General features: G+C 46.9%; 1 protein-coding gene across 1 annotated transcript in view; it reads left to right on the forward strand.

The window, feature by feature from the left end:
• ryr2a (ryanodine receptor 2a (cardiac)) overlaps positions 1–13,261 on the forward strand; it is a 957,985-nt gene that overhangs the window by 452,023 nt on the left and 492,701 nt on the right. Inside the window, exon 10 of the mRNA XM_085980259.1 lies at positions 3,908–3,982. Within this exon, the coding sequence (XP_085836385.1) occupies positions 3,908–3,982 (75 nt within the window). The remainder of the gene's footprint in view (positions 1–3,907; positions 3,983–13,261) is intronic.

Raw genomic sequence — 13,261 nt, forward strand, 5'->3', positions numbered from 1 at the left:
GCCAATTCATTAAATATATTCAAGAAGGAGTTAGATATATTTCTTAAGGCTAAAGGGATCAAGGGATATGGAGAGAAGGCAGGGACTGGGTACTGAATTTGGATGATCAGCCATGATCTCATTGAATGGCGGAGCAGGCTCGAGGGGCCGAATGGCCTACTCCTGCTCCTATCTTCTATGTTTCTATGAGCTCTCTCAGGTGGACGTAAAAGATCCCATGGCACTATTTCGAAGAAGAGCAGGGGAGTTATCCCCGGTGTCCTGGCCATTATTTATCCCTCAACCAACATAATAAAAACAGATTATCTGGTCATTATCACATTGCTGTTTGTGGGATCTTGCTGTGTGCAAATTGGCTGCCACGTTTCCCACATTACAACAGTGACTCCACTTCAAAAGTACTTCATTGGCTATAAAGCGCTTTGCGACAGCCAGTGGTCATGAAAGGCGCTATATAAATGCAAGTCTTTCTTTCTTTTCACAGAGGTAAACAACTATGGTAAATGCCCCAAACAACTATGTATTTATATCTGGGCAGAAAACTCAAATGTAAGCGTTCAAAGTTTACAATATGAAATAGGAGTTCTGAGCTATTACTGTTTCTCTCAGAGAGGACGTACCTTAGAGGAACATACTGCATTCAATCCACATGTAGTAAATGCTGTCTAAAATAGATTTTATAACAACAACAACTTGCATTTATATAGCGCCTTTAACATAGAAAAACATCCCAAGCCGTTTCACAGGAGCGTAATCATACAGAAGTTGACACCGAGTCAAAGAAGGAGATATTAGGACAGGTGACTGAAAGCTTGGTCAGAGGGGTGGATTGTACAGAGGGTCTTAAAGGAGAAGAATTGGAAAGACTGAGTGGTCCACGGGGGGGGGGAATACCAGAGCTTCGAGCCGAGATGACTGAAGTTACGGCCGCCAGTGGTGTGTGAAGCAAGTGGATGATGCACAAGAGAACAGAGTTGGAGGAATACAGAGTTCTTGGAAGGTTGGAGGAGGTCACAGAGATAGGGAGGGCCGAGGCCATGGAGGGATTTAAATAAGAGAATTTTTAAATCAGAGTTGGTGGACCGGTTACCATTGTAGGTCAGTGAGCACGGGGTGATGGGTGATTGGGACTTGGTGTGGGTGACGGGTGAGTGGGACTTGGTGTGGGTGACGGGTGATTGGGACTTGGTGTGGGTGATGGGTGATTGGGACTTGGTGTGGGTGACGGGTGAGTGGGACTTGGTGTGGGTGACGGGTGATTGGGACTTGGTGCGGGTTAGGGTGATTGGGACTTGGTGTGGGTGACGGGTGATTGGGACTTGGTGTGGGTGACGGGTGATTGGGACTTGGTGTGGGTGACGGGTGATTGGGACTTGGTGTGGGTGACGGGTGATTGGGACTTGGTGTGGGTGACGGGTGATTGGGACTTGGTGTGGGTGACGGGTGAGTGGGACTTGGTGTGGGTGGCGGGTGATTGGGACTTGGTGTGGGTGACGGGTGATTGGGACTTGGTGCGGGTGACGGGTGATTGGGACTTGGTGTGGGTGACGGGTGATTGGGACTTGGTGCGGGTGATTGGGACTTGGTGTGGGCGATGGGTGATTGGGACTTGGTGCGGGTTAGGATGATTGGGACTTGGTGTGGGTGACGGGTGATTGGGACTTGGTGTGGGTGACGGGTGATTGGGACTTGGTGTGGGTGACGGGTGATTGGGACTTGGTGTGGGTGACGGGTGATTGGGACTTGGCGTGGGTGACGGGTGATTGGGACTTGGTGTGGGTGACGGGTGATTGGGACTTGGTGTGGGTGACGGGTGATTGGGACTTGGTGTGGGTGACGGGTGATTGGGACTTGGTGTGGGTGACGGGTGATTGGGACTTGGTGTGGGTGATGGGTGATTGGGACTTGGTGTGGGTGACGGGTGATTGGGACTTGGTGCGGGTTAGGATGATTGGGACTTGGTGTGGGTGACGGGTGATTGGGACTTGGTGTGGGTGACGGGTGATTGGGACTTGGTGTGGGTGACGGGTGATTGGGACTTGGTGTGGGTTAGGATACGAGAAGCAGAGTTTTGGATGAGCTCAAATTTATGGAGTATAGATCAAAAAATATAGCAATGCCTCAAATACACAAGCACGAGAGGAAAATCCAGTTCAGCTTGTTGACATCCAAGGAGAAGGCAGCACGGTGGCATAGTGGTTAGCACTATTGCCTCACAGCGCCAGGGACCCGGGTTCGAATCTGCCCTCGGGCGACTGTCTGTGTGGAGTTTGCACATTCTCCCCGTGTTTGCGTGGGTTTCCTCCGGGTGCTCCGGTTTCCTCCCACAGTCCAAAGATGTGCGGGTTAGGTTGATTGGCTATGATAAATTGACCCTTAGTGTTAGGGGGATTAAATACGTGGGGTTACGGGGATAGGGTGGGATATGTGTTGGTGTAGGGGTTACGGGGATGGGGTGGGATATGTGTCGGTGCAGGCTCGATGGGCCGAAATGGCCTCTATCTGCACTGTGGGGTTTCTGTGATTCGGTGAAGATGATTTTGCTTTAAAATCAAATGTGTATTTAATACAGGGTAAAAGTGTTTTACATAGACCTACTTTGAGTCAATATGTGAAGCTGGCTGATAGAAATGGGTCACCTCGAATGCTGAAGGGACACCTCTGCGCAATAAAGATAGTCTCTGCATGGTGCAGTGGTGTTTATACGTGCTTCAGACAATGCAGCAACATTTTCACTCTAGGTGCAGTAATGTATAGTTGGGAAATTGACATGGAAATGTTCTACTTAATAAGTAATCTTGAACAATGAAATATACCCATCCAAATTTCACTTTTAACAAATTGGTAGAGATTTCTGTTGCCTATTGCAACAAAGTAATTAATCCATTTAAAATAAATAAGCTAAAGATTTTGTTAAAATAGTGAAAAAAGGAATTGCACTCAAATGTGTGTGCTAATTTGCTAAAATGCTACACAGAGGAATTTCTGCCCCTAAGGGGGAAGGATTGCTTTGGTTGCTCTGCAGTCGATTTATGATGTCGATATATGTATCAACCAGAGCAATTCTTCCTCCCATTTGAGACTTGTACATTATGTATACAATATCTAGGGGTTAGAGTTCCTCTGGTCTCTATGTGCAGCAGTGTCATTAATCTATTGAATGTCTTACACGCTTGTTAGAAATACCAAACAAAGGGCTCAATACACATTAGCTCACAAATTACTGTTGGCAGTTTTAGTGGGCAAACAATGAACATGTTTGATATGACATTGCACTGTCCGCTATTTTAACACAGGCATCAACCTGTTTATTTTAAATTAGTGAACACTTCCACTAAAATAGTGGACAGGGGGACGTCACGTGACCATATTATGCGTTTGTTTGTTAATATCGGTAGCAATAATCGGTAGGCTACTGGGACCAGAGGAATTTTTAAAACCCTCCCCAACAGTGGCTTTGCTAGGTAAGCTAAGATGTTACAGAGCAGAAAAGAATCGTGGAAAAATGAGAAGTGTCTTCTGGGGACTGGGGAGAGATTGAAATTTTTGTTATTGCTAGTTTGTTAACTTTGAACTGTCCTATCATTGATGTACACCATTACTCTAAATTATTTTAAAATAGATTAGAGAGAAAAACTTTACTTACACGACAAATAACATTCATTTTTATTCTTGAAAGGACCCAAAAGTTCTGTTCTTTGTAAGTGAAAACCTATTCATAATTCAGACGTAAATTAGGTAGTTCTTTATTATTTGTTGTCCAATTAATTTTGAGATATATAGTTTCGAATCTTTGCAAGGATTTATTTGTAAATAATAATTTAGCTGTGAAGAGTAATATTATAGGACAAGTCGACATTAAAACCAAGACATGGTTCAATTGTGTCTCTTTCCAATTTCCTTCTAGGACAGTTCATTATGAAGGCGGAGCAGTGTCCATTCATGCTCGATCCCTGTGGAGGCTGGAGACACTGAGGGTTGCGTAAGTAACAAACTTAATGACCTTTTCCTTTAGTTGAATAAAAATTATGAGGGAAAAATTCAGTTGGTTAGCGCCAACAGCTGGCGCTGATGCAGTAGTGCTGGGGCAAGGCGAATCCAGCGACGCACGGCAAATCCGGACCACCCCATTGTGCTGCCGGCATGAGTTACCACCAGGGACTTCAACGGCAGGCAGATTGTGACATTAGTGAGCGTGCAACGCTCACGGGGCGCACGAACTACAAAATTAATTTCCGCCACTTACCAAGCAGGGAGAGGAGGCATCAAGCAGGCGGAAGCTGGCTCCAGGGACGTTATTTAAAGGGATCATGAGAAACGAGTCGCAGCTGTCAGGTTAGTGGAGTTTCAGTGCTTTCTTGTCAGTTTGACATTATGCAACAGTTTCATTCAGAAATTTAAAGGTTCTTTTGTACCAGGAGTGTTGTGGTAACTAAAAAATAGTTACATTCTTAAAAAATATCAAAGTGCTACACTTGGCTTGCATTAGTGAGGTCTGTACTGGCAGTCGACCTGGCGCTCCAGGATCTACGGCAGAGGCAGCAAGAAAAACTGGAACATGTAGCCAGAAGGAGGAGGAGGGTCATCAGGGCTCTCAACAGGAGCCTTACCCTCTGAGGGTATTCCGAGAGCACTTCTCCTACCTCCAATAAGCGAGGAGCAGTGTATTACAGGATCCGCTTCACCAAGGAGGTGGTCACAGAACTCAGCCACTTCCTGCAACCAGACTTCCAGTCTCAGATCAGGGCGATCACGGCTCTCATAGTGACAGTTAAGGTCACCGTTGCCCTCAATTTCTTTGCCAGTTGATGCTTTCAGTCTTCAACAGGAGACATAGCGAATATCTCGCAGTTCGCATTCCGTTGCTGCATCCGGGAGGTCACACAGGCTCTCTACAGTAGGAGAAGGGACTACATTTCCTTCCCCATCACCAGAGAGAAGCAGGACAAGCGTGCATGTGGTTTTGTCAGGATAGCGGGATTCCCCATGGTGCAGGGTGCCATTGACTGCACCCACGTGGCTTCATGGGCTCCGCATAACAATCTGCACATTTTCCATAACCGCAAAGGCTACCACTGACTTAATGTGCAGTTGGTGTGCGACCAAAGCCAGTGAATCCTCAATGTCAATGCCCGCTATCCTGGCAGCAGCCATGATGCCTTCATCCTGCGCCAGACCGGTATGCCAGCACTCTTCCAGCCACAACGTCAAGCTCGCGGCTGGCTGGTCGGAGACCAGGGCTATCTGCTCTCCACCTGGCTTGTGACTCCACTCCACAACCCCAACCCTCCTGCCCAGCACTCAGCCATGCTGCCACCAGGAACATCATTGAGCAGACCATCGGGGTGCTCAAGCAACGGTTCCACTGCCTTGACCGTTCAGGAGTAGCCCTCCAGTACTCGGCTGAGCGGGTGTCCCATTTCGTGGTGGTTTGCTGCATGCTCCACAACTTGGCCATCATGAGGGCCCAGCCCTTGCCACCAGGAATTGCGGGACAACCTCAGGAGGAGGAAGAAGAGGAGGAAGAGGAAGATGAGGAGGAGGAGGAGGAACAGGAGTGAGGGAGGAGGCAGCCACTCAATCGGCCTTCTGGAAGGACGGTCCATGACCGCCTCATCAGACTGCAATTCCAATAAATTAAACCCCAGATCCCTGTTGCTCACCTTATCCCCATCATTCCATCCCTGTCGCACGCCATATCACAGCGCAAAACCGGAATGAGAGACACCACAAAAGAATCCAAACTGAATTAATAAATTTATCAATAATCAGTGAACAGATATTTACATCAACATTATTAACTATTCACTGTTGTGCAATCCCTTAGTGCCTCTCATTACTGGGCCTTTGCCTACTCTAGTGCTCCTACGAAGTGTTGGCCCAGTGGCTGCAGCAGGGCTGGTGGAAGGTTGCTGGGTGTCCGTGCGGGAGACTTCAGATGGCCTTGCAGGACGCCCTCAACCAGCTCCGGGCCTAGAAGGCCCGGCTGTAGATTGCGCCACCTCAGCATGGGCGGCAACAGTCTGGGATGGCTGGATGACAGACAGCAACAAGGTCAATGGCGGAGTGCCAGCAGTGGGAGCAGGAATGCTGTCATCCTGAGAGAGGACAGCAGGTTCCTGCTCCACTGACCCACTGCCACTCCCCCGGGGCAGCGCCTCAGCATCCCTAGCAATCTGTTGGAGCACAGATTGCTGGCCTGCTGCGGCACTGTGAAAGCCCCGGTCGACGGTGGTAGACCCAGTCACGATGGCAGCAGTCAGAGCTTGCGTGGCATCAAGCTGAGACTGCATGAGAGCAGTCTGAGATTGGATGCCACCAAGTATAGACTGCATTACAGCACTAACACGTTGCGTCGCTTCTGCCTGTGCTGCAGTGGAAGCTGCCAGATCATCCATCACACACGGCATCAGGTGTGGGTCACCACGGTCTCTCTGGGAGTCTACCATCCTTTGCAGACTGAAAATGATGGGCTCCATGGTGTGCGCAGAGCTTTGTGCAATGTTGGAGGCGGACTCCTCCACGCACCTTATCATTGCTGAGAGGCTCTCAGGCACCCTTGCCATTGTAACTATCATCTCCGTGTGCATGCCTATCACCCTTCTTCTAAACGCCTCCCCATCGAGGTCCTCATCTGAGTCCTGTGCAGCACAACTCACACGCGAACTCGCCCTTCAGGGAGCTGGCTCCCGAGCTGCCCTTTCCCCCTGGCCTTGCAGTCCACTCGTCCTTGGTGCCTCACCCTGTGCAGATCCCGCTACTGTACTAGCCTCTAAAGAACACGTAGTGCCAGTATCTGAACTGGTGCATGCGGGTGAGACGTTCAGTGACGCGGTGTGTTCTTCCTCCTAATCTTCCCCCTCGCTCTCAACGGTGCCCTCAGGGACAGGCTGCTCAGGTGCTTGCTCATTATCTGAAAGCATAAAGGCACAAGAGTTGGTTTAACATGAGGGGAGGGGGGCAGGAAGGGTGAAATGCATGCATACAGCATGATTAGCTGGAAAGTGCGAAACGCTTGTGCAAGTGGGATGTGAGAAGAAGGAGTAGGGATGAACATACCATTGTTGTCCCCAAGGGGGTCAACATCTCCGGTGGCCACGACGCCCACCACCTGGCGCCCAATAATCTGCAGCGCTCATTCCTCCAGCGCAGACAGTTGTTGGGTGTCGGCTTGTCCCCCGCCTGTGTGCTCCTGCTCCCTCCTGTCGTGAGCCTGCAAGAGAAAGGAAAGTGTGTGAGTAAGTGTGGAGCAATGTGTTTGGGTGATTTACCTGCCATAGTTGACTAGCTGTCATTGTGTGCAAGGTGTGAGATGTGGGTGTGAATGTTGGTAGGTAGGGATTGTTGGTGGGTGAGTGCTGGGGGTGTGATGCTTTGGGCAGTGTGTAAAGACTGTGGTTCAGACGGTGGTAAACAGTATTTGTTGAAGCATTGATTTACCCTGACCACCCAAGTGAGGTCATTAAATTTCTTCCTGCACTGTGTGTGGGTCCTGGGGACCACAGTGCTGCCCGAGACCTGCTGGGCTACCTCCCTCCACATGGCGCGGAAGACTTGTGGCGAGGGCCTCCTGCCACTTGCTGGGTAGAGCACCGCCCTCCGTCTGTCCACAGCGAACACCAACGCCCCCAATGCATGATCGCAGAATCTGCGGGCTCTCTCCCTGGGGTGTGGACCTGCCATGAGTACAGCTGCTTGAGTCCTCCGGCTCCTTCTACTTGACCTGCTGCTGCGTGTTGAGGCAGCTGCATAGTCAGCAATGCTGAGAATGAGGTTCTGCAGCATCAAAGAACCCCCCCTTTAAGAACTGGAAAAAGCCTGTGGCAATGATGACTTGTGATTAGACTGTATCTGATATTGGTTCACCCTTTGATTGCAATGCAATGAGCTTGGACTTTAATGTTTGAATAATTAGCGCTCCAATCATTTCTTTGAGCAATGAGACTTAATATTGCATGCAGTCTAAAGCGTTAACACCTGGTGCTAATTCTCCAGCTTTTCTAATTTTACCGCCCATTCCTGAGCTATAATGAATTTCTAGCCCTATATGTTTAAATATATCTTTTAGTTGAAAGATTAAAAATGCAATCACTGAAAGTTGAAGTCATTTTGAAAATGTTCCACAGTAATGTAGAACTCATGGGGGTTGATTTTAATCATGGGTAGATATTGGGCGGGCAGCATGATTGTACTTGGCTTGAGGCCCGAGCCATATCGAGGGCCAGGCTTATTTGCATTTTATTGGTAAGCCAGCATTCACAGGCAGCTTGCCAACTGGGGTGGGTTGGTGGGATGGGCTGGCGTTGAGCGTGAAGGTTTTTCTGGGGCCAGGTGAGGCATTCATGCTGCTCCTAACCCCACAAAAATCTTTAAAGCGTTCCCTTTAAGCATTGCTGGTTAGTCTGATCAATCCCTGGTACCAATGGACAGAGCACACTCTGCCCATTGATACCTCAAAGTTGTCTTGGTGTCCTACGTACATCAGAGGACCCAAATTAGCATATTCGAATAGGCGTGCGCTCCCATGTGGAGGCCCCCTGGCAAATGGCAGTGGGCATGAACGATGCGGGAATGGGGTGGTAAGTGTATCCCCTCAATTTCCAGGGCACTACCGCCCCACTCCGGCCAACTGGAGAGAGTTAAAATTGACTCCATTGAGTCTGTTTACATGAATTCACTACAAAGCAACAGACTTGCACCAACTGTTTTTGGTGTTGCAACAACTGAGAGGTTTTATCAGTTGAATAAGTAGTATTGCTAATATTTATATTATTTCATTGCTGTTACCCATTTTTGCTTGGTATGCCAATTTCAACAGGTCCACACACATGCATTACTGTCATTGCTAATTTGGGTAATTGTTTTAGATTAATTGCCATTTGCTCCCAATTTTCCAGTTTAAAACTAGTGCAATGCAAAGGGCCAAAAAATGCAAACCTTAACATGACATTGGAGAGTCAACTGCGGTAAATAATTCTTCCATACAAATGGCTGTAATCGGCTCCTCAGTAATCTGCTGCTTTGATTTATGACAATCAGGGATTTGAATTAATCATATATGATGTAAAAAGACTACTGAGCACTTGGTTTGAGTATAAAACAAGGCTTTAATCAACTGTTTCACAACCATGAGATTCCAGTTACATCACTAGTTCCTGGTTACAAAAATGACCTGGGCAAGCTGGGCCCACGCCCAAGTATTTATACTCCTTGGATGGTGCCACCAGCTGGCCGCCCAGTGTTATTTCATGAGTCATTTCTTCATGAATGATAAGATTCATGACAATATACATCGGGTTAAATTCCGCACATTCTTCATTGCTGGCCTGAATGTCTCTTTCCTATCCACAATGTCCCTTATTCCAGGTATATAGAATCTTGAGCAATCGGGATTGTAATCCATCGAAGAAGCTTTATTTTCTTGTGGCCCATGGATTTCCACAAGCTGCGTTACTCAAGCCTGTCAGGCCATTTCCCATAGGAGGACATTTTTTAAAATTATTCATTGATGGGATGTGGGCGTCGCTGGCTAGGCCTGCATTTAGTGCCCATCCCTAATTGCCCTTGAGAAGATGGTGGTGAGCCGCCTTCTTGAACCGCTGCAGTCCATATGGTGTAGGTACACCCACAATGCTGTTAGGAGGGAGTTCCAGGATTTTGGCCCAGCGACAGTGAAGGAACGGCGATACAGGTCCAAGTCACGATGGTGTGTGGCTTGGCGTGGAACTTGTAGGTGGTGATGTTCCCATGCGTCTGCTGCCCTTGTCCTTCTAAGTGGTAGAGGTCGCGGGTTTGGAAGGTGCTGTTGAAGGAGCTTTGGCGAGTTGCTGCAGTGCATCTTGTAAATGGTACACACTGCAGCCACAGTGCGCCGGTGGTGGAGGGAGTGAATGTTGAAGGTGGATGGAATGCCAATCAAACGGGCTGCTTTATCCTGAATGGTGTCGAACTTCTTGAGTGTTGTTGGAGCTGCACTCATCCAGGCAAGTGGAGAGTATTCCATCACACTCCTGACTTGTGCCTTGTAGATGGTGGAAAGGCTTTGGGGAGTCAGGAGGTGAGACACTCGCCGCAGAATTCCCAGCCTCTGGCCTGCTCTTGTAGCCACAGTTTTTATATGGCTGGTCCAGTTCAGTTTCTGATCAATGGTGACCCCCAGGATGTTGATGGTGGGGGATTCAGCGATGGTAATGCCATTGAATGTCAAGGGGAGATGGTTAGAGTCTCGCTTGTTGGAGATGGTCATTGCCTGGCACTTGTGTGGTGCGAATGTTACTTGCCACTTGTCAGCCCAAGTCTGAATGTTGTCCAGGTCTTGCTGTGTATGGACACGGACTGCGTCAGTATCTGACGAGTCTCGAATGGTGCTGAACAGTGTGCAATTAGTTGAGAGGGAAAGCGGAGCTTGTGCTTCAAGGCTTCTGCCAGTTCCGTTCAAATTGCATAAGTGCATTTCAGTTTTTGTTTCCTCCCCTGTGAGGAAGCTCTTCCCTATGAGATCAGGAGTTCTTTTCGAGAACTGGGGACACAATGGGGGGTGGGGTGGGGTGGGGTGGGGGGTGGGGTAGTAATAACTTTCAGTGGTGACGTAAAACCGCCGCCCATTGTACATCTCACCTGATTTTCCTTTCCATTGAATTAATTGACGCCACCGCTGAAAGTTAAAACTGCCACCAACTTTAACTGGTACCATTCTGCGGTGTAATACACCATTGAACCAATGGACTGTGAGCCACAGGACTAGCCTGTTATAACGTTACTTTTAAAGCTCCACTGGAGACTAGGCAATCACAAAAAATGTGCCAGTCTTAATAAACTGTATGATGAAAACAGACTGACATGAATCTTGTCATTCATGTGGAAATGACTTATGAAATAATACTGGGCGGCCTGCTGGTGGCGCTGTCCAGGGAGAGTATAAATACTCGAGCATGGGCCCAGCTTGCTCAGGACTTCTTTAACAGGAACTAGTGAAGGACACAACTAGATCTCCATGTTGAAGAACAGTTGATTAAAGCCTTGTTTAATACTCCGACCAAGTGCCTAGTAGTTTTCTTACATCACAGGGTATACAGCAGGTACCAAAAGTAAGAATTTATTCTATATAATTTTAAATATTTTCCTTCAAATCTGAAGCCCTACTTTGGGATCAGTTGAAGTAGTTCAGATCAATGGGAAAATCACACTATAAACAAAGTTTAAATAAGCAATTAATAAAAATGCCATGACAGCAGTTGTAGCGAGTTATAGACTGAAACCTCAGAGCTCTTTGCTATTGATGAACGGTTTCTATAATGGAAATAATAAAGCTGAAATCTTGCAAATGATGGATGACACACCATCACACATAGACACAACGAAGAAACTCTTTTCAACATGTCAAAAGGAGAATTATCTGCACAGTTTGTTGCTGAAGGGGATGATTTCCCCACATTACCGCACTTTACCATTCATATCCAGATCAAATGGAACATGTTATTAATGAGGGGGAAAGATTTCTTCTGGTTGCTATCTTTAACTAGCATTATAAACTTGGTGGGAAGATTTTCTGTCTTCGTTATTGCAAAAGTGATCTTAAATAATTCATGATGCAGCTCAACATTCATATTTAAATGAGGCCTGATGATGAAAATGGATTGGGCTTCCTGCTGACGTCCCACCTGTCTGATAGAAGCCATGTTAATCACCCCCATAACAACCAGAGCATTTTTTTCCCCTGAGGTTACTTATTGTTCAAAATCTAAATATTGTTTTAAGAGCCATTATCTAGCTATCCAATTTCATATTCCATTAAGTACACTGTTTATAACATATAATATCAATAATAAAGTAACACCTAAATAAAGAATGTTTTGCATCTATACAGTGCCTTTCATGACCTCAGGACGTCCCAAAGCACTATACAGCCAATGAAGTACTTTTTTTGAAGTATTGTAATGTAGGAAGCACAGCAGCCAATTTGCACACAGTAAGCTCCCACAAACAGCAATGTGATAATGACCAGATAATCTGTGACGTAAGAAAACTACTAGGCACTTGGTCTAAGCGTTAAACAAAGCTTTAATCAACTGTTTTCAAACATGGAGGTCTAGTTATGTCCTTCACTAGTTCCTGTTAAGAATGTTCTGCGCAAGCTGGGCCCGTGCCCGAGTATTTATACTCTCCCTGTACAGCGCCACCCGCAGGCCACTCAGTATTATTTCATAAGTCTTTCTTTCATGAATGAATGATTCATGTCAATCTGTTTTAGTGATGTTGATTGAAGGATATATATTGACTAGGACACTGGGGATAACACTGCTGCTCTTCTTCAAAATAGTACCATGGGATCTTTTACGTCCACCTGGAAGAGCCTTGATTTAACGTCTCATCCGAAAGACGGCACCTTCAACAGTGCAGCATTCCCTCAACACTGGAGTGTCAGCTTTGATCATTGTGCTCAAGTTGTGGGACTTGAACCCACAGCCTTCTGACTTAGAAGCGAGAGTGCTACCACTGAGCCACAGCCGACACCTTTTGGAGTACAGGAAACTTTGTGCTATCCGGCACCCACGGGACCGATGCCGTTGCCTCAAAACTGCCGTACTCTCCAGAGTTAATGTTGAGAGATACGGAGATTCTTATCTCCGTATTTGACAACAAACACTGTTGCTTAGCAACAGCTTCTAAACACTCGGGTGTGGCCCTAAAGCTCTGTAGCTGAAGCTGTTGCTATAGCAACAGACCTTGCACAGCTTGACTGTTCAAACAAAGCAAAAAAAACAAACAAAAAGAATAAAAAACGGCTGCTGATTTTTGCCGGTGGCTCCAGATTGCCGGATAGCTCACCTCCGGATAGCACAAAGTTTGCTGTACATAGTTGGAGTACTGTGTGCATTTTTCGACACAAAGAAATAGGAAGGACAATAGCAAAATACTGTGGATGCTGGAAATCTGAAATAACAACAGAAAATGCTGGAAATACTCAGCAGGCCAGGCAGCATCCGTGGAGAGAGAAACAGAGTTAACGTTTCAGGTCTGGGACCCTTCATCAGAAATAGGAAGGATGTTGAGGCAATAGAGAGGATACAGTGTAGATTCACAAGGACACTGAACAAAAAACAAAATACTGCAGAAGTTGGAAATCTAAAACAAAAACAGAAAATTCTGGAGGCACGCAGCAGTTCAGACTGTTCCTTCTTAAATGCTGTTCATTTGTAACATTTTTCAGTTCTGAGGAAGAGTTTCCACCTGAAACGTCAACTAACACGTGTTTTCTCGA

Source organism: Somniosus microcephalus, chromosome 3, assembly GCF_052327205.1.
Source record: "Somniosus microcephalus isolate GS21.2 chromosome 3, FLI_Smic_1.0, whole genome shotgun sequence".
In the NCBI taxonomy this organism is placed as follows: domain Eukaryota; kingdom Metazoa; phylum Chordata; class Chondrichthyes; order Squaliformes; family Somniosidae; genus Somniosus; species Somniosus microcephalus.